Source organism: Poromitra crassiceps, assembly GCF_964638095.1.
Source record: "Poromitra crassiceps genome assembly, chromosome: 5".
In the NCBI taxonomy this organism is placed as follows: Eukaryota; Metazoa; Chordata; class Actinopteri; order Beryciformes; family Melamphaidae; genus Poromitra; species Poromitra crassiceps.
The window spans coordinates 58127883-58149585 of NC_139642.1; the positions used below are offsets into that span (position 1 = coordinate 58127883).

Genomic DNA, 21703 nt, shown 5'->3' on the forward strand with positions numbered 1-21703 from the left:
GATGGGTTGTTGATTGCTGCGTACATTTTAATGGCCTGGCTCTTTACTTTGAAAGCCTCCCTCTCTTATACTACTTCCTGCTTCAGCACTGTACCAGGGATTTTTATCCGCCATTTATTTTCCCATCGACATTTCGTAAAATGCTTATGGAAATAGTTTAACTTCGTCAAAACCAAACGGTTCAGCTATTATTTAGAATCGGGAGAGACCATAGAACATTGAACTCGGACCAAAACTTAAAAAAACTACATCGGAAAAATATTTTCTTTAAATCCGCAATCTTTTTTTACGTTTTGGTCCGAGTGAAATGTCCTGTGGTCTCTCCTGTTTCTAAATATATCTGAACCGTTTGGTGTGAACAAGTAAAACTATTTTTATAAGCATTTTACGAAATGTCTATGGGAAAATAAATGGCGGAGGAAAATCTCTGGTACAGTGCTTCCTACCAGGAAGTAGGCGGTCACTTTGCCTCTCTACATGCCACTATTTGATCCGCCTTCTCTCTCTTGTGTGCAGGAAGGGGCGTAGCTGCCCCAGAAATCAAACTCATCTGATTTTCTGTGCTGATCCAACTATTTCACAGTTGTAGAATGCTAGGCAATGCATAGTAATCAACATTTCTGCAAATGCTCCAAAATTATGAGGCATAAATAGTTGTAATATATGCTTCATAATTGATCACCGTTTCAGGCCTTTGAGTAGCAGACTTACTCTAGCCCTGGTAAAACGTAATGTGAGATCACGCTGTCAGGATGTTTGTTTATTTGTGTTTGTGTTTACCAGGCTACAATAACTCATACAGTCCACTAATGCAGTGTGTCACCCATTAATACTCCTACTGGTGTTATAGATCATACTAAATGGTACCAAGAGCACTCCCTGTGATGGAAAACACAGAAAACAATAGAAAATAGAAAATGACATTTAAAAACCCTCTCAGGATGGTATTTGGTCATTGCTAGATGTAGACCAGTGCTTCTCAGCGTGTGGTCCGAGAACCACCAGGGGCCCTTGAGGGGGTTCCAGGGGGTCCCCGGCAAATTCATGATTTGTTCAAGTTGACGGAAACACAATTGGAGACTGTCGAATGATAACTGTTTTGATCATCACATCTCTGCCAATAATACAGATGGTCCTGGAATCCTGGACAAAAATCAAACAATATTCTCAGACTTGGGTCCGAGAGATAAAATCGTATTAAATGTGGACTAAATTAGGGGGTGCTTGATATGGAAAAGGTTGATGAATTGATGAAGACCTACAGTATTGGAAGCACACATTGGGATACTGGAGAGAGCAAAGAAGGCATTTCCAATAATAACACATGGTCCACCCTTCTCTTTCGCCAGGGGCAGTTTGAGAAGCTGGGCGGGGTTCTAAAGGATGGACAGAAGGTAACAGACATCCAGCCGGGCCCTGTTGTGACAGTATCGACCTCTAGTGGTGTTTACCGAGCCAAGAGTCTGGTGATCACCGCAGGAGCCTGGGCTAACACCATGCTGGCTCACGTGGGACTACAGCTCCCACTACAGGTATTCAGTATATTGTAGTCCCACGACCTCCATTACAGCCATATAGCCTATAGTCTCACATTTTTCCTCTCACCTGTAGTGCTATTTATCCATCTATATCGTTTTGTGTTAGTTGCCTGAGTTTTGGAGATATCGGCCGCAGAGTTTCTGCCTTCGGCTTGTGGTGCTCAAGGTGCCAAAGAAATACATTTGATAAACCCAACAGCAATGTCTCTTTCCAGAAATCATGACCCGGTTACTCAAGATAATCCACAGACCTTGTTATGAGCAGTTTCATGGAGGAACTATTTTCTTTTGACCGAACTACAGCCGCTAGCTAATTCCTACATGAGACTGCAAAAGAAAATAGTTCCTACATGAAACTGCTCACAACAAAGTCTGTGCATTATCTTGAGTAACCAGGTGAAGGCGACATCTACAAGAGAAGGCAGACATCTCTGCGGCCGATATCTCCAAAACTCTGGCAACTATCCCAAAACGATATAGATGGATAAATAGCACTACAGGTGAGAGGAAAAATATGTATTTTGGATTTTAGGGTCAGCTGTCCCTTTAAATATCATTCACTCGATAACGCGCTATCCACCAGTACAAAGGAATCACACACTGACCAGGCTGGTCAACATGACAGTGCTGAGTGTAATGAAATCCACCAATGTGTAACACTGCCAGTGCCTAATAGTGCATTTTTAGTTTGAGATTTTGTCTTAGTCTTTGAACTTGGAGAAATAGAGAAAAACGGTTATAACAATTTAGACGAACAACAACAAAACGGGTCGCATTCGAAATCCAACAGCAAAGCTTTCCTGGACTGAATCCAGTCATCTACTGTATCATGTGGTTTTCACCAGAAACAAAAGCATTGCTGCTCTATTATTGAAACACGCGTAGGTTAGAGGGCTTAGTCAGCAAGGCAGTCTCTCCCATCTCGCAATATGCCACACACACACGCACACGCACACGCACACGCACACGCACACGCACACGCGCACGCACACACACACACACACACACACACACACACACACACACACACACACACACACACACGCACACAGGCACACACACACACCCCGAAAAGAGAAGGTGATGGAAAAACAAGCAGACAGCTGTTTGAGTGGAGAATTGGAGTTGGTATTGGAATTGCATTATTCAGGCTAGCAGGCTGTGGGGGTGTGTGTGTGTGTGTGTGTGTGTGTGTGTGTGTGTGTGTGTGTGGGGGGGGGGGGGGGGGGGGCCTGGGGAACGCCATGGCTGACTGAGCTGCTAGGAAAGTGCAGGGCTATGAGTGAGCTCATTGGCTGGCTGCAGCGCTGCCGCCGCCGTCTGAATTCTGATGGTCCCTGAAGAGCACACACACGCACGCACACACGCACGCACGCACGCACACACACACACACACACACACACACACACAGCCCGCGTTAGCTCATTAGACTGAAAGCTCCTCAACACTGTCCTGATGATTAGCACCCTCGGACGGACGTCATTTGCAGCGCCATGTTTGTGTACATTTCATTAAATCCTCATTCTCACTTCGCCGTCACACTGCTACTTTTGTAATTGCACTTCTATTAGAGGGAGAAAAGGATAGGGAGGAGGAGGAGGAGGAGGAGGAGGATCTGTATGCAATATGAATCATGTTCAAGGTCCAACCACTATTGGTTTTTTACCCATGGTAAAAAAAAAGATACCGTGCCCAATATGCGATATCTTTAAAGCAGCTACAGGGACCTGACACAGTCTAAATGTAATAGCCCACTGATGCCTCACAAGCCCAACAGTACATCAGAAAATGAGACCATTGGTGATTTCTATATAAGCCCTGTCGTTCAGAATCCGTCCCTATGACAGAAATAGTCGACTATTTCATGTGTTCGCCATTTTGTACTAGTGTCCGAATTCTCACCTGTTAATTTGATTCACTATATTCACTATTAGTATTTTCACTATATATATATATATATATAGTGGCCGAAACATTTTACATATTAATTCATGTGTGGATTCTGATAGAAATGTCAGTTCATGCAAAGGTCTTCCCATAGACAACCAGTGTAGTATTGATGAATTCTACATTCAATGTGAAAACACTCAAACTGCATCATAACCATCATATCAGATGTAGATGACACTGATTCAGGGTTCGGGGTCCTTGAAATCCTTGAGAGCCTTAAAATAGACATAAATAGACGTGCGTCATTGAAAGTGTATATATATTTTGTGCTATGATAGAAACAGAAATTGAAGTAGTTTTGGTGAATTAGCGTTAGTAAATACGCTACATTCTGCTGTCTGCATGTAGTCTGCCAACACTGTAACACAACACAGAATTGAGAAGTGTTCACACATTCCAGCCTCTCTCTTCTTAATGGTTGATCTGTGGGCTTCTGTAAAGCTGCTAGTTCACATTATAAAGAATGATCCGTGTTGTAACAGTAATGAACCTTGATCCATGTCTCACACTATGCCGTGTTGGCTCCTTCAATTTGAGGGAATTGGGCCTGAAAGGTTTGATGTTGAAGAAGTATGTGAACCCTGCTAATAGAAGGCACATCTCTAAGCTGTGCTTGCTGCTGGTTGTGTTGCTGCAGGTGGTGAGGATCAACGTGTGCTACTGGAAGGAGAAGCAGGCCGGGTCGTACGACGTGACCCGCCGCTTCCCCTGCTTCCTGCAGGTGGAGTGTGAGGAGGCCAAGGACCACATCTACGGCCTCCCCTCCAACGAGTACCCAGGCCTGATTAAGGTGCGTCCCCCTCTAATGAGTACCCAGGCCTGATTAAGGTGTGTCCCCCTCCAACGAGTACCCAGGCCTCATTAACTCATTCACCGCCAAAGACGTCTTTGACGTGTTATCAGAAATAGCCATCCATTCCACGCCAAAGACGTGTTTGACGTGTTTTTGTTTTTATTAGTGCAGCGCTTAGTTCAAACACTTCCCCGGCCTGTGACACAGACACAGGTCCCTAACCTCAAAGTCAAGCCGACAGCACGTTATCAAACACATACCGCAGCTGTTGTTTGAAATAAGGAAGAAGGAGGAAAGGAGGAAAAACAGAGAAATGCGCTTCCTTGTAGAGAGGAGAAACGCCATTGAAACGCCCCTCGGCGCGGTGCACTGCTCGCCTTGCTGCAGCCTGCAGCAAGGCGAGCAGTGCAGGGCGAACCTGGATTGCCTAGTCAAACCCGTGACGAACATGATCGATCCGGTTCCAGCAGCGCCTGGTCCCAAAGCCAAGCCGGACCCGTTCCTGTGTCGTGTCGCAGCATTCGTCCCAGCCCGAACGAGAGGAGGAAAACGAGCAGAGGCAGAGGAGGCAAAACGCTGATGGGGAAGGAGGGGGAAGGAGGTGCGGGGGAAGGAGGTGCGATCTAGCAGCAGCTGTGGACAGAACTCTCTCTCTCTGTGTGTGTGTGTGTGTGTGTGTGTGTGTGTGTGTGTGTGTGTGTGTGTCTGTCTGTGTCTGTGTGTGTCTGTCTGTCTGTCTGTCTGTGTGTCTGTCTGTCTGTCTGCACACTCACTCACACTGAGCAAACTGTATTGTTGAATGTAAAAAAAGCACTTCATATATATATATATATATATATATATATATATATATATATATATATATATATATATATATATTTTTTTTTTTTTTTTTTGTCATTTGTGTCATAATGAATAATATTTACATGTCTGATGTCAATACAGTTCAAAATAAAAGAATTGAGAGCGAGTTCTGCCTGAGATTGTGTGCTGTACATAAATGCCATTTTCTGCAATTTCTTTTCTCAGAGAGACCTTTTGGGTGAAAACAGGGTGTACATAAATGGCTATAAGTAGAGTACAGAACATGCTAAAAGCTCACTTTTTTTTCCTGGTGAACCCAGAGACGTACATCTTCATTTTGAGGTATTGCAAATCACTTTGGTGCTAATAGATAATTTACTGTGGGTCTTGAAAGATGACCAACAATTATGAAAATCTTTGGCATGTGCTAAATATTGGCAGTCCTAAACTGGCCATGAATGAGTTAAGGTGCATCCCCCTCCAACGAATACCCAGGCCTCATTAAGGTGCGTCCCCCTCTAACCAGTACCCAGGCCTGATTAAGGTGTGTCCCCCTCCAACGAGTACCCAGGCCTGATTAAGGTGCTTCCCCCTCTAACGAGTACTTTATTAATCCCCGAGGGGAAATTCTGGCGTTACAGCAGCAACATCAATATCAATGACAACAATGACAGCAATGACAACAACAACAACAACAACAATAACAAGTTCTACAACGGCATGAGTGAATACTGGATTCTGATTGGCTAGCAACAGTGGTAAATACGCCAACAATCTACAGTTCGGCTCCAACCGCAGTATCACTCCGCTCCCTGATGCTGACTCCGTTCCCTGTGCTGACTCCGCCCACTGTTAGCCTGTCAGTCTGCAAATCTTCAACAAGGAAATGGCCGATCTCTAACACAAGGAAATGTCCGATTTCGTAGTAACGTTTGATTTACTGGGTGGATTGAGTTTTGAGCAGTGGTTAGATGAAGATGAAGGTGAAGTGAACAAAGAACGACATGGTGAAATTGGGGAGAGAGAACTGGCTGAGCTTGAGTTGTCACGAGTTCGGACAAGCGGGAGGTCGGACTAGCGGGAGGTCGGACTAGCGCCCGGACCCCGAACCTGGGACTGTCAAACAAACAAACGCCCTCTGCCGTCACCAGATATCAACACACCACCACCAAAACGGGCTGCTTTAGATAACTGTTTAAATAACTGTACTTTTACAGGCAATGTATCAATAACTGTTAATCCCGTTAAGGAATAGGTTAGTTGTTTTTTGGCTCAAAGGCAACTAAATGTTTAGTGCAATCATTGATCTTGTGTATGGAACTATATTCTGTGGCGGAAGGATAAATGTATTCTGAAACCAGTAATGATTATAAATAAATGAATTGGATGTTACAATTGTGTATTTTTTATATTATTTGGTAGCTGTTGTAGAAAACAAATTTAACACTCGAGGTCGGGGGTTGTGGGCACATTTACCACTGGTACAGGGTTTATAGCACTCGGCTTCGCCTCGTGCCACAACCCTGTACCAGTGGTAAATGTGCCCACAACCCCCTCCCTCTCGTGTTAAATTTGTTAAATAACTTATGTCAAAACACACAAACAGGTAGGTGTCAGTGAGACATTAGAAAAACAATCAATTGAAATAAAGAAACAGTATAAACATACACAACAAACAAACCAAAAAACAAAAGCAAAGCGTGCAGTCAGGATGGCTACATATTTTTATACTATGAGTCTATGGTTCAAAGTAATTCAAACTGAAAACTGTGCAGGGAGCGCTTCAGGTAAATAAGACGAAGGAAGAATTATGAGCAGGCGCAGACTGACCATCTGGAGCAGCAGGAGTTTCTCCAGTGGGCTGGTCCACCTGTGGGCCGGGCGGTGCTGAGTCCAGTAACACTGTGTGGGGAAAAAAGAAAAAAGAAAGACCCATGCTGTTTACTGGGTCGCCATTACGCTGTGTGTGTGTGTGTGTGTGTGTGTGTTTGTGTGTGTGTGTGTGTGTGCGTGTGCGTGTGCGTGCATGTAAGTGTGAGTCTCGTACACTGAGCTGACTGATTATGATGTTGTGCATAAATTGGGGCCGAGTCGACCTGACACATGAACATTATGCTGCCTTCATGCGCTCTCAGAAATATCAAAATGTACAAGATGAGCGCGCATGAACAATATAAACTAGAAGATATCGTTTCACATGAAAGTGTGTGGTCTAGCTGAAAGCACACAAATTGTTGCACCAGTCAATACAAACATACATATCTACCATACACACGATCACCTATTTAAATACTTCCATGAATACAGACTGACTTACGCGCTTATATACCTAAATACACACAATGAAAACAGACACCAAATAAAGAACTGAAAACACAAATGACAAAGAAATTAATGATTAAGTAACTGAAACCTTGTCAACAACAGATGGTAATATCTGGATATAATGTGTGGATATGAATAATAAAAACCTTTGCTAGATGGAATAGACTCAGAGCATTAAAAACAGCACATAATGTGCGCATACTGGTATATTGCATCTATAGAGGAGTGAAGTGTCTCATTTCACCTTGCCCAAGCAGAACTTTGGCTCTTAGAAAACACAGCGAAATGTTGCCATAGCTCAAAACCATAGTTTGTCTCTTTGGACTGCGAGTGTAGCGCTTCAAAGTCACATGTCTATAATATTTGTCCTACCTCAACAGATCCAAAACTTTAGATATGTTCTGGGTGTCCGCATAGCTTTGGTTTGCTTTTGTGTGATATTACATCTCTATGTTCAGCATTATGGTGGACCAGCAGGAGTTCACAGACTAATAGCACCACATGCATGCAAACGAAGGGGGGGACAGATGGCGATTCTACATCACATTATTCACTCTGAGACACAGTGTCACTGGTGCCACTCTATGTCTTGATGTCGGATATTATGTCCGTCTAACTAAAGGAAACCCAATTACTTAATTAATTTAATTTCATGAATTTTTTATTTATAGGGACAGATACACATATAACAGTTGCCAACGTCTGATGACATGTATCACAGCATTTATGGCCTAGGCTAATTTGCATTGCCCGTCCCTAGATTATTTTATTTAGTTATTTAGTTATTTAGTTATTAAGAGCACCTGTTAAAAGCAAAGTACAGTAAAAGACAATCAAATAGTAAATAAACATAAACATAAACATAATGTTAAACATAAACAAGCATAAAATAAAATTGGACAATCAATCAATCAATCAATCAATCAATCAATCAAAGAATCATAGAGCAACACAATCATACACAAAGGATATAAACATCGTATAGGTCATAACCCACACATCCACATACACATACACATCCACATCCACATACACATACACATACACATACACATACACATACACATACTCTTCAGGAACTCCTTTAGGTTGGTTTTAAAATGCTCCCAGCTACGATCCTGTTTAATGTGTGTGGACAGTACGTTCTGCACATTTTGACCCCCTGTACAGACAGGGCCTGTGTACAGAGAGGGCTGTTTGTCCTAGGGAGGTTTTTCAGATCGAGCGACAGCACCTCTGGTGGCTGCTGCCCGAAGCCCCCAGAGGTTGTATTGAGTCATGAATGAGAGAAGTTAATAATAAGAAGCCTGTATTTGCATTATTTCGTAAAGGTGTTGTCTTCTTTGATAAATGAAACAGTCCCCCCCCCCCCCCCCCCCCACACTTCATCATCTGCTGCCTGAAACTGAAAGCTTTGGCTCCGTTTGCTCTGTAAGCGCCCTCTTCCTGTTCTGTGCCCTAAAGCAGTGTTTCTGTAAGCGCCCTCTTCCTGTTCTGTGCCCTAAAGCAGTGTTTCTGTAAGCACCCTCTTCCTGTTCTGTGCCCTAAAGCAGTGTTTCTGTAAGCACCCTCTTCCTGTTCTGTGCCCTAAAGCAGTGTTTCTGTAAGCACCCTCTTCCTGTTCTGTGCCCTAAAGCAGTGTTTCTGTAAGCGCCCTCTTCCTGTTCTGTGCCCTAAAGCAGTGTTTCTGTAAGCGCCCTCTTCCTGTTCTGTGCCCTAAAGCAGTGTTTCTGTAAGCACCCTCTTCCTGTTCTGTGCCCTAAAGCAGTGTTTCTGTAAGCACCCTCTTCCTGTTCTGTGCCCTAAAGCAGTGTTTCTGTAAGCGCCCTCTTCCTGTTCTGTGCCCTAAAGCAGTGTTTCTGTAAGCGCCCTCTTCCTGTTCTGTGCCCTAAAGCAGTGTTTCTGTAAGCGCCCTCTTCCTGTTCTGTGCCCTAAAGCAGTGTTTCTGTAAGCGCCCTCTTCCTGTTCTGTGCCCTAAAGCAGTGTTTCTGTAAGCGCCCTCTTCCTGTTCTGTGCCCTAAAGCAGTGTTTCTGTAAGCGCCCTCTTCCTGTTCTGTGCCCTAAAGCAGTGTTTATGTAAGCGCCCTCTTCCTGTTCTGTGCCCTAAAGCAGTGTTTCTGTAAGCGCCCTCTTCCTGTTCTGTGCCCTAAAGCAGTGTTTCTGTAAGCACCCTCTTCCTGTTCTGTGCCCTAAAGCAGTGTTTATGTAAGCGCCCTCTTCCTGTTCTGTGCCCTAAAGCAGTGTTTCTGTAAGCGCCCTCTTCCTGTTCTGTGCCCTAAAGCAGTGTTTCTGTAAGCGCCCTCTTCCTGTTCTGTGCCCTAAAGCAGTGTTTCTGTAAGCGCCCTCTTCCTGTTCTGTGCCCTAAAGCAGTGTTTCTGTAAGCGCCCTCTTCCTGTTCTGTGCCCTAAAGCAGTGTTTCTGTAAGCGCCCTCTTCCTGTTCTGTGCCCTAAAGCAGTGTTTCTGTAAGCGCCCTCTTCCTGTTCTGTGCCCTAAAGCAGTGTTTCTGTAAGCGCCCTCTTCCTGTTCTGTGCCCTAAAGCAGTGTTTCTGTAAGCGCCCTCTTCCTGTTCTGTGCCCTAAAGCAGTGTTTATGTAAGCGCCCTCTTCCTGTTCTCTGCCCTAAAGCAGTGTTTATGTAAGCGCCCTCTTCCTGTTCTGTGCCCTAAAGCAGTGTTTATGTAAGCACCCTCTTCCTGTTCTGTGCCCTAAAGCAGTGTTTATGTAAGCACCCTCTTCCTGTTCTGTGCCCTAAAGCAGTGTTTATGTAAGCACCCTCTTCCTGTTCTGTGCCCTAAAGCAGTGTTTATGTAAGCACCCTCTTCCTGTTCTGTGCCCTAAAGCAGTGTTTATGTAAGCGCCCTCTTCCTGTTCTGTGCCCTAAAGCAGTGTTTATGTAAGCACCCTCTTCCTGTTCTGTGCCCTAAAGCAGTGTTTATGTAAGCACCCTCTTCCTGTTCTGTGCCCTAAAGCAGTGTTTATGTAAGCACCCTCTTCCTGTTCTGTGCCCTAAAGCAGTGTTTATGTAAGCACCCTCTTCCTGTTCTGTGCCCTAAAGCAGTGTTTATGTAAGCACCCTCTTCCTGTTCTGTGCCCTAAAGCAGTGTTTATGTAAGCACCCTCTTCCTGTTCTGTGCCCTAAAGCAGTGTTTATGTAAGCACCCTCTTCCTGTTCTGTGCCCTAAAGCAGTGTTTCTGTAAGCACCCTCTTCCTGTTCTGTGCCCTAAAGCAGTGTTTATGTAAGCACCCTCTTCCTGTTCTGTGCCCTAAAGCAGTGTTTCTGTAAGCGCCCTCTTCCTGTTCTGTGCCCTAAAGCAGTGTTTCTGTAAGCACCCTCTTCCTGTTCTGTGCCCTAAAGCAGTGTTTATGTAAGCACCCTCTTCCTGTTCTGTGCCCTAAAGCAGTGTTTATGTAAGCACCCTCTTCCTGTTCTGTGCCCTAAAGCAGTGTTTCTGTAAGCACCCTCTTCCTGTTCTGTGCCCTAAAGCAGTGTTTCCCAAACGATGGGTCGGGACCCAATTTGTGTCGCGGACCCGTGGGGGGGGGGGGGGGGGTGGGTGGGTCGACCAACTGGTCGTCATGGCAACTCATTACCGTATGTTTTGTGTGAGTTTGTTTCCCAGGGAGACACAAAATTTATATTTTGGGTCCCAAGATGAGAACGTTTGGGAACCCCTGCCCTAAAGTAATCCAGCAGATTTCCCTCCAAATCTGACTCAGTGGTACAGAATCATAGACCATATAATTATATGGACGTAGCCGCTGTGACATCACCCATTTCTGTTTGACTCTAAATGAGACCATCATTGACTAAATGAACATCATGCTGTGTTGAAGAAGACTTGAAACTAGTGATTGAGACCATCAACTCATTAGGAACGTGTTTACTGAGGCCATAAATTAAGTGAGAAGTAGCGCAATTTTCCCATTCACTTCCATGTAACCAGACTTCTTTTTGCAGCCAATGGAGTCGCCCCCTGCAGGCCGTTGGAAAAAATGCAGGTTTACTTCCACATTTGCCTCACAAATGGAGCTCCCAGCTAACCCACTGTATAAGAATGTGCCGTAAACATAACATTAAAATATAGAAGTAAAAAAAAAAAATACCAATATATATTTTTGATGAAATAGTGGACCCATTAAGAACAGTAGCAGGAGATAAAGAAGCAGATATGTTTTTTTTGTTTTTTTTTTTACTTTATTTATACAGGGGGAGTCTCACTGAGAGCAATGCTCTCTTTTTCAGGAGTGCCCTGTTCACATTCACACACACATTCATACCTGGAAGCTGACCAGTACAACCACAGTCTGATCTGTTGGCCACTGAGCAGCTCCACTGGAGCAGATGGGGTTAAGGGCCTTGCTCAAGGGCACCTCAGTGGTGCTAATGAGGGAGGGGCAAGCACTGCCTGTGGATGCACAGCAGCACGCATGACCAATATCATGCAAATGTCATTATGCACATGAACAACTTTCAAACTTTTCTCTGTCGTGATATCATGATATCAAATTGTTTTGTCTAGAAATAATCTCACGTGAACTGTGTGTCCTGATGTGAATCCATGCATTCAGGTGTGCTACCACACGGGCAGCGAGACGGACCCGGACGAGAGGGACAAGCAGACGGACCGGTCGGATATCGACATCCTGCAGCGCTACATCGCCCGCTGTTTCCCCGGCCTGGAGCCCGAGCCCGCTGTGGTGGAGAGCTGCATGTACACGGTCAGCATCAGTACCACGTTCTGACTCCATGCTTCACAGATTGCCAAAACCCGGATGACTGAGAGCCTCCTTCCAGAATGTACCCACCACCAGATTGTTTACTGCTGCTGTGTTTCATACAGTGCACGCCTCTAGCTTTGCTATTGATTCTACCCAATCACTGATCATTAGCAGCAACAACCATGTTACAGGAGGGTTCCACCGAAGGCTGATACTGAGACTGTTATAGCTGTGATAGCCGCGAGAGCCGTGGCCAGACGCATGATGTTTTCGGGTTGTCCGTCCGTACGTCCCTCCCATGCTTGTTAACGCGATGTCTCAGGAACGCCTTGAGGGAATTTCTTCAAATTTGGCTCAAACGTCCACTTGGACTCAAGGATGAACTGATTCGACTTCTGTGGGTCAAAGTTCAAGGTCACTGTGACCTCACGACCGTCTGTCCCATGCTGGTTAACGCAATATCTCAGGAACACCTTGAGGAAATGCCCCAAATTTGGCACAAACATCCACTTGGACCCGAGGATGAATTGATTCGATGTTGGTGGTCAAAGGTCGAGGTCACTGTGACCTCACATCAGTCCCATTCTCATGAATGCGATATATATCATGAATGTCTGAAGGGAATTTTATTACATCTGGCACAAACGTCCACTTGGAATCAAGGATGTACTGATTACAATTTGGTGGTCAAATGTCAAGGTCACTTTGACAACATTTCACACAAATGTCCTATTGGATAAATTGAGGAAGTGATGAGATTTTATATCCAAAGGGTCAAAAGGTTAACTTCAGTGGTGCCGGCAGCGCTAATCCTGTACATCCTGTGCGTTTTTTTTTTTTTTTTTTTACAAGACTTCTGCTTCTGTCATTGTTTACAGTCCAATTATATCTCATATGCACTTAGCTGTTTATGGAGATTAGCCAAAATAAATTAAAACCCCATCGATCAACTCCAACTCCATTCTCACATCAATCAGACTGTAAACAAATCATTACCCTGGTGTAATATTATGTCAGCCGCCTGTCCCGCCCATCTCTGTCACAAGGCTCAAAGTGCGCCCCCCCCCCCCCCCCCCCCCCCTAATTATGTTTTGCTCTATGCTCAGAAGCAGCCAGTAACAGGATTGCATTACCAACTTGACAGAGTGAATAAGGTAATCAGGTTATAACTATGGCTGTTGAGCTGGCTCGTAACATGAAGGTAACATGAACTGTGTTGCGTCGCTGCCGGCTGTCTGTCATTGTCACATCTCATTGTCATTCCCCCAAAGCCATACACAGGTGTGAGGTTTTCTGTGTAGTCTTGGGGAACGTGTGTGTGTGTGTGTGTGTGTGTGTGTGTGTGTGTGTGTGTGTGTGTGTGTGTGTGTGTGTGTGTGTGTGTGTGTGTGCGTGCGTGCGTGCGTGCGTGTGTGTGTGTGTGTGTGTGTGTGTCTTGTGTGCAGGGGAGGGGGGTTAGAATTTGTGCAGCCATTCTTGCCCTCAAGCAATACAGCACACCATTTTCTTTTTTTACACACATCACATACTGAAGCTCCAGGAAAACATGATTTCTGTGACCTTGTCTAATGCCTCTGAAAATCAGAATAGTCATGGCCTTTTCCCACTTAGCAGCAAGCATTTTGTTCAAATACTCTCTGTTATTCTATAAGAGGAAATAGTTTTAACAGCTTGTGCCTGCTACAGAGATGCTACAAAACATCTCTATATAAACCTTTTAGTCGGGGGAAGAGGGCAATGCCATGCACTTACTTACAACATCATATTTTACACACACATTTTAAATACTTTATTTGGTTCCACAAATTACATTTCATAAACAGGGAAATAAATATATCAGGGTCAATTAGTACTGAGCACTTATGGATACACATAGCACCTCCTTCTCCACACTGCTAGACTGCCAATAATTGCTGAGACAGAGCAATATTTGACAGTTTGTTTGGCTCTTGCTCTTGTCAGGCCAGCAATCTGCAGGCCTCTCATGGTGCATTTATGTACATGTCCCAGGCTTCCAAATATAAGCACACTGTATCTACAGGTATAACCTAGGCTCGTGATGGTCTCGAGTAGTGGTTGGTATTTTATATATTTGTCTTGGAATGCCTGGTCCATGTACAGGTCGAAGACACAGCCTACCTCTAGCATCAGCACCTGCTTATGCACACACACACACACACACACACACACACACACACACACACACACACACACACACACACACACACACACACACAGGGATATCTTCAGAAGCCATGTGACTACTGTGCTGTAGGCTATGTGTCCTTATGTGTCAACTGGATCCAGGGTTATGTTCATGTTGCTCTTCATAGTCCCATATAGAGGAATAAAGAAGGATTCTAACCCAAAGAGAATGTGTACAAGCTGTGACGCCTTTATTGGACAAGAATATGAGTCTTGAGTCAATGAGTCATTGTCTGATTCTCAAGTGAAGGAGCAATATAGGTGGCATTTCTAGGTAAGAAGTTGTAATTAGGCTGTCTGAAACCATTGATACATAAGTTCACTGAATTTGCAACCTTTCTAGGTACCTGTTATGGATCATTTTCGAGGAACCATACCATGGCATGCACACTTTGGTGGGTTAGGGTATCCCATGATACCTTGCGACCCTTACAATCGACGAAGAAGAACGGAGCGCCCGAGCAAGCACCTAACCAAAGAGCGTGGAAGGAAAGAGACGACATTCCGACCATTTTTGGAAACAGAATGCGCCTCGCAGTGGTCAGCTGCGGTAGCGCTGGCCCCTATAATCAGCCTCTCTAAACAGTAACTCAAAGGGAGTTGAACCTCGGGTCCTTTTCATTAGGTATTTATCTTGAAAAAACTAAACAAAGTAAACGAAACATTTTGCTTAGTTTCCACAATATGGTTGTTGTTTTACATCCCTACACTACACCACTTCAATCAAGATTTGCAGTACGCCCGGAAAAGATGTGAATCCCCAAAGTTTAGAGTGTTCTCCCGTTGAGTTACTGTTTAGAGAGGCTGATTATAGGGGCCAGCGCTACCGCAGCTGACCACTGCGAGCCTGTGCGAGGTTCTTTTGGCGCTGTCACGCTTCCAAAAATAAAAAATGGCGGAGGCTGCTGGGCGCTGATGTTGCAATGGGGCAATATGGAGCTGTCATTTCTTTCCATAAAAGTTCTTTGACCTAACGGCGACGCCCACAAAGCCGACCGCATCAGAAAAAAGTGAAACAAGGTTGGCTAAATAACAAACTGTCACTTTCTTTTCGTTTTTATTCTAGAATAGTCAATGACGTCAACCTTTACTTAAATTTAGTGCAGTCAGATGTTTGTACAGTGTCAGGAAAGTCACTTTTGAACAGTAGGAAGCATCTTACCTGAGACTTGTGGACAGCAGCCGGCTAGTTAGGTTGCTAATATAACTAATGTTTAAACGTTAGAGAACTCGCTCCGCCCGCCCCAAAGCAGGACTACACAGCCAGGATGATAGCAGCATTGCAGACCTTCAAGTGTAAGTGGAGTTCGTTTTAACTGTGCTTTATTAAATGATAAGCTGTCCTTCCCATTTGTAGCGTTTTCGTTAGCTGGGTTTTACGCTTTTAATTTGAAGGCGGAAAGGGGAAATGGTGTGATCGTAGATTGAATAGACCAAATCACCGTGACGTCACCATGTAAACAAATTTACTTCCGGGTACCACTTGGGGAAGGCGGCAGGTTTAAATGTGCGTGTTGTCAAATAAATGCTGTCAAACCCTCTCGTTGTTTTCGGCCGACTACTTTCAATTTAAATGGTTAAACGGTTGGTAAACATGCTTGTCCGACGTATCTAGCCTTTCTTCTGTGTTTGTTTTATGTAGTGTTAGCTAGCTAATAATGTTTGTTTGTCTGTCAAACTCGCTGTTTTTTTGCAGACTCGTAACCTCGCGTCACCAGGCTCTTCTCGGCGAGAGCAGACTCGTTAACGTTACAGACAGAGCTACCGACGCCACGTTAATTTAATTTAGCATCAAGTCTACTCTGGTCTGGTCCAACAGGTAAATAAGCTAGTCTGGTCTCCACTAACGTTAGTGAAAGTGTTGTTATGAATGATATTAAACAACAACACAACACGGACGAACCATTTTTGTCTTCTTTGTCTGTTTTTGTCTTCAACACGTCAGTTTGTGCCGTTCACCGCCATTATAATGTGTGGACCCAGGGATACCCGGAAGTAAATGTAAACATCCCGCTGATTTGGTCTATTGACACTGGTCTGTCAATTCTATCAGTTCATATGTACCATTTCCCTTTTTCGCCTTCAAATTAAAAGTGTTGACGTTAGCCTGTGAAGCCTCGACCTTTCCGGATTATAAAAGTAACGTTAGAGAAAACAGCCCCCAGCCATGCCGTTTTATACACATTTATTGCCAAATGCTTTGGGATTCAACTTGATCAATCTTGGTCAGAAAAAATCTTGTATATTCAATGGAAACAGCACCAGTGCGACCTGTCGCGTGCAATGCTACCTTCAAGCATGAGGACGGCTGAAACAAGTTATTTTTCATCCACCTATATTACAATTAGTTACCTAATTAATCAAGTATCTAGTTAGGTAGCTAGGTGATACTGTAGGATGAGTATAAGTCATAAAGTCAGAACCAGAGACCAAAACTACATTCTGGAGAAGAAGAAGAAGAAGAAGAAGAAGAAGAAGAAGAAGAAGAATACATCCAAACATAGCTTGAAACTTGGCCACTGCTCTATTTGGCATTTGTGAGCAATTAGGACATAGTGGTTTCCAAACATTGCCTGATTTACTTTGAGAGTGAAATTGCTATAATCTGCGCCTAGTCACTTTACTTTGCTGGTTCTCCTTTTTGTGTGTGTGTGTGTGTGCAGGTTACACCAGACCGCCATTTTGTGCTGGACGTGCACCCCACCTACAGTAACATTGTAATTGGAGCAGGATTCTCAGGTATGTGCAGTGACCGAGGTAACGGAACTGTGTCCTCAGTGTTGTGGAATGACTTTAGACATCTCTAAGAATCGACATGTCAAATTTCATATAAATAGAAGGACATTTAAGAGATCAAGCAGCTTTGTATCATTAGTTTGACAGTTATTGAGAGTTGATTTGAGTTAAGTTATGGACCAGTGATGCCATGGGACAGGTTCAGCTTCTCCAGCCTGGGCAGAGCAGCGATGCTCAGCACACTGTCCTCCACCAGTGGATTACTGGACAGATCCAAATTCTTCCGTGACTGCAGCACATCCACCGGCCTCTGCAGTTCTGTGATGTGGTTCCGAGAGACTCCTCCAGCTGCGGCCACATAGGGGCGCACTGCAGGATCTGTGTCCAGGAGAGAGAGCAGCTGGTGAGGGTGAGGAGCTTCAGGCTGGAGAAGGTGTGACTCTGAGCCCCAGGGTCAGAAGGCAAACGCAATCTGTTGTGGCTGAGCATGAGTTCCTTCAGCTGGGGTATGTGCTGGGTGATCGAGGCTACGTTGTCCCAGCATGGATGGATTGCATGTTGGTTGTGGTTGTGTGTATTTCACCGGCGCTAGCTCCCGGCCCATTCACTGCTCGCTTACTAAGAGAAACAACTGTGAGCTCCTCAAACCTGAACGTCTTGGAGGAGATGGAGTGCTCCTCTTGGAACACCTCCTCCACGTCAAACTTGTAGAACTCTCAGATGGCCGTCAGGTAGTCGATCCCAAAACGGGCTTTCTCCAGACGCACAAAGGAGCCTCCCTTTGGGTGTCTGCATGTGAAATACTGGACCCTGCTAGCCAGGCCACAGCTAAAAAGTTTTTTAGCTGCGGCCAGCTTCCTCATTTTCACATGACTTGTGTTAATGTGGAAAGGCAATTGGCAAAATAGTGTAACAATGTTTAAATTTCTGCTAGAAGTGTGTTATTAAAATGGCAAACTACTGAGTGTTAAGCAGTCAGTTGTGTTTGCAGAAAGTGTTATAAAATGACAAACTGAGTGTAAAGCAGAGAACCTGCATTCAGTTTGGCACACTTGGTAAATGCATTGGCTACAAGTGTTAATGGTTTCAGAGATAGTGCTTCAAGAATCACTGTTAGTGTTTAAGCATTCATCAAAAACGAATGAGTTTACCCAAGAATATTACAGACTCAACTCGCTGTAGCCTGTGACTAAACATCAACAGGCCAGTAAGGTGGCACGGATGTTGCAATAAGCGAATATTATTTATTATAAATGATTGGGCCTTTGATAGATAAACTATTAGGTTGTATCGCTATGGACAACATGGCGAATTGAGAATGGGCATTTTCTCCACAAACGAATTACAAATGAATGCTTTTAGCTCGAAGAGGCAGTTTTCTCCGATTGTCGAAACATCACTAACATTGTGATTGTTTCCAGAATGACGCTGGGCAATTATTTATGTGTCTAACAAAAAGGCTATTTCCCTGACACTCTTTGGACGTGCGTTCGCCAAACTACTAGTATCACCGTGCAAACATTCAAGACACCTTTCTTTTCCTCGTCCTTAAATAGCGCGGTTTGGGACAAACTTTTCCTACTTCCTAAAATGCAGCCACTCCTACAGACAACTCTGAGCCTCAATAATGCTCTCAATAAATCATATCAACTGACAACTTCCGTACTTCCCCCGCTCTGTTTTGTGCTCAAGTCCTTGAAACAGCCACAAATACTACAAGTCAAAAAGCACCAAGGAAAGCTACATCCTCCTGACTGACCCAGTTTCTGCAGGCGTGAATGCCCTGTTAGTAGATCAGAAAACAAGACGTGGCTTTCTACCCTTTGGTTTGTGCCAGTGTAAGCCTTTAATAGCCATAGTATGCTAGGATAACTCAGAACAATTGCAAGTCATTTTACTCGTGGAATCTGAGAAAGGTTACCAAAGGGGATTAAAAAAAAAATGGCTGGTATAGATTGAACACTGTCCCAGGAATACCCTCAACGCTGCAGACACAGCAGACGTTCCTCCCAGACACAGAGCCTTAACTTTTAATGAGACTTTCTTGTCCATTTCTTGTTCTCCTCTAATGAACAGAGATGGGAAATGTACACACATTCTTTACTTAAGTAGAAGTATAGTTACTTGTGTAAAAATAAAGAGGAAAGAAAGACTGGTAAAAGTAGAAGTACTGATTCAACTTGTTGACTCAAGTAAAAGTACAGGCTCTGAAATATAAGTATAAAAGTAAAACATATTTCTACTGGCTGTTTCTGTGCAAAGCTACTGAAACACATGCCATACTAATATCATTTGAAGACTATTACATTTGAAAGATCCCCTCTAAACATGTTTGAAGATGTATAAAGAAAGACTATACTTTGATTAATAATTTGTGTGTATGGTTTTTCCACAAAAAAGGTGCGCATCATGTAAAAGCTGGGAGTGACAGAGACGAGAGAGACAGACAAACAACGCTATCGTTTTTGTCTGCCATGGATTAAAACAAAACTAGCCTGTTTTTAAAATGTAAATAGTTAATCAATCAATCAATCAATCAATCAATCAATCAATCAATCAATCAATGTATTTATTTGTAAAGCGACAATGTACATTGATCAACATTTAAACAAATGTAAATGTACCCGAGTTAGCCAAAAGGCACATTTTCATCGGAAGTCCCTTTGCCCGGTGTTGATAGGCATCCTGCAAAAGAGGTAGTAGAAAGTAGATATTTGTATTAAAATGTAGGGAGTAAAAGTAAAAAGTTGTTGGGTTAGGGTTAGAGTTAGGCAAAAATAAATACTCTGTAAAGTACAGATACCTGAAAATCCTCCATACGTACAGTAACAAGGTACTGTGATTGATTGTACATACAGTAGTTAGTACTTCTTATCTCTGCTCACGAACACAGCCGAGGCCCCCAGACAGCAGTGGGGGGGGGGGGGGGGGGGGGGGTGTTTCACTCGGGGGGGGGGGGGGGGCACCGGGGGGGCCTCTCCTGGAAGTTGCCTTCGGGGTCTCCTGGCACATTTCCATCTGCTCCCGTAGCCGTCTCTCCTCCAGCTAATATCATAATAACATAATTATATCGGTAATTAATTTTGGGCTCATATAATTTTCCGCTTTCAGAGGAGCGGGCGGCGGCTGGAATAACAGGGGCTTTTATTGCTAGAAATGGACTCTGCGGGGGTTCGAGGAAGTCACTGAAGAAGCCATGTAATCAATACAAGGGCAGCCATGGTCACTCTGTAGCATGGATCTGCACACACACACCCTGCAGCCTGCTCTTAGAAGGCCAATCCAGCCTCTATTAATTATCTTATTTGTCTGTGTTGGAATTACCATGCCATGCCCTCCCATTATTTTTATTTGCTCTTCTGGATCTGGAAATAACATGTTGCTGTCCTCCCCCTCCTTCACTGCTCGTCCTCCCCCTCCCTTCACTGCTCGTCCTCCCCCTCCTTCACTGCTCGTCCTCCCCCTCTCTTCACTGCTCGTCCTCCCCCTCCCTTCACTGCTCGTCCTCCCCCTCCCTTCACTGCTCGTCCTCCCCCTCCCTTCACTGCTCGTCCTCCCCCTCCCTTCACTGCTCGTCCTCCCCCTCCCTTCACTGCTCGTCCTCCCTCTCCCTTCACTGCTCGTCCTCCCCCTCCCTTCACTGCTCGTCCTCCCCCTCCCTTCACTGCTCGTCCTCCCCCTCCCTTCACTGCTCGTCCTCCCTCTCCCTTCACTGCTCGTCCTCCCCCTCCCTTCACTGCTCGTCCTCCCCCTCCCTTCACTGCTCGTCCTCCCCCTCGTCCTCCCCCTCCCTTCACTGCCTGCATTTTGTCATCAAAGCCCGACACAAGTGCTTTAAAGCAGGTCCTGGGGGTGTTGCCATGGTTACAAATTCACCCCGTGGGTCTGGCCGGCGATTGAGCTTTTCCCTCCTCCGCACGTGGCCAAACTGTTAGAGCTCTGAGGCTCTTAGGACTTCAAAGCCCGGCAGAATCCACAGGAGCTCCGAGACCTTTGTCAGATGGCGCTGGGCTGCGTTCCTCAAGCCCTGTTGACATTCACCATCTCCCTCTCAGACCTTCACAACCAGCCAAACTAGGCCAGATCTGGAAAAATAGCCATGTCTCAAAAACGCAGGGATATGTGCACTATCGTTGTAAATTGGAAAGAAAACGGAAAAACCCACAGAAGGGACAAATCTGCTTTAATTGACCGTTTAGTCTGGGTTCAGCAAAGTGAATAGATGCCCAGTGACAGCCAGCGCAATAGCTCTGTTCTTCCTTTATGTATTCACTCATGCGGGGCTCAAACCTACGTACTGTACTGCCTGACTCAGAGGGCATGAGGCTATTTATAGGATAACCACAAGGTACGATTTTGATTCACTTAAAATGATTGGATGACCCGTAGGTACATCTCTTCCCCAGGTCACGGCTTCAAGTTTGGACCAATCGTGGGCAAGCTGCTGTGCGAGCTCAGCCAGGGAGAAGTGCCCTCCTATGACCTTTCACCTTTCAGAATCAGACGCTTCCAGGCTACATCTAAAGCAGCTCTGTAGAGCCAGGAGCGGAGGCCTTTTTTTTTTTTAATCCGCAATGGAACATTTATGATTCAAACCAAAAGATGTCTGGATTACTGTAATGTGACGTGAA

At 44.7% G+C, this 21703-nt stretch overlaps 1 protein-coding gene across 1 annotated transcript in view; it reads left to right on the forward strand.

Annotated features, from left to right (window-relative positions):
- The window catches only part of pipox (pipecolic acid oxidase), a gene marked incomplete at its 3' end in the record, with an annotated part of 33546 nt that extends 11937 nt beyond the window's left edge, over window positions 1-21609 (forward strand). Inside the window, exons 4-8 of the mRNA XM_083636448.1 lie at window positions 1350-1532; window positions 4127-4279; window positions 11982-12131; window positions 17000-17075; window positions 21479-21609. Coding sequence (XP_083492574.1) covers window positions 1350-1532; window positions 4127-4279; window positions 11982-12131; window positions 17000-17075; window positions 21479-21609 — 693 coding nt within the window. The remainder of the gene's footprint in view (window positions 1-1349; window positions 1533-4126; window positions 4280-11981; window positions 12132-16999; window positions 17076-21478) is intronic.
- Window positions 21610-21703: the final 94 nt, after the last annotated feature.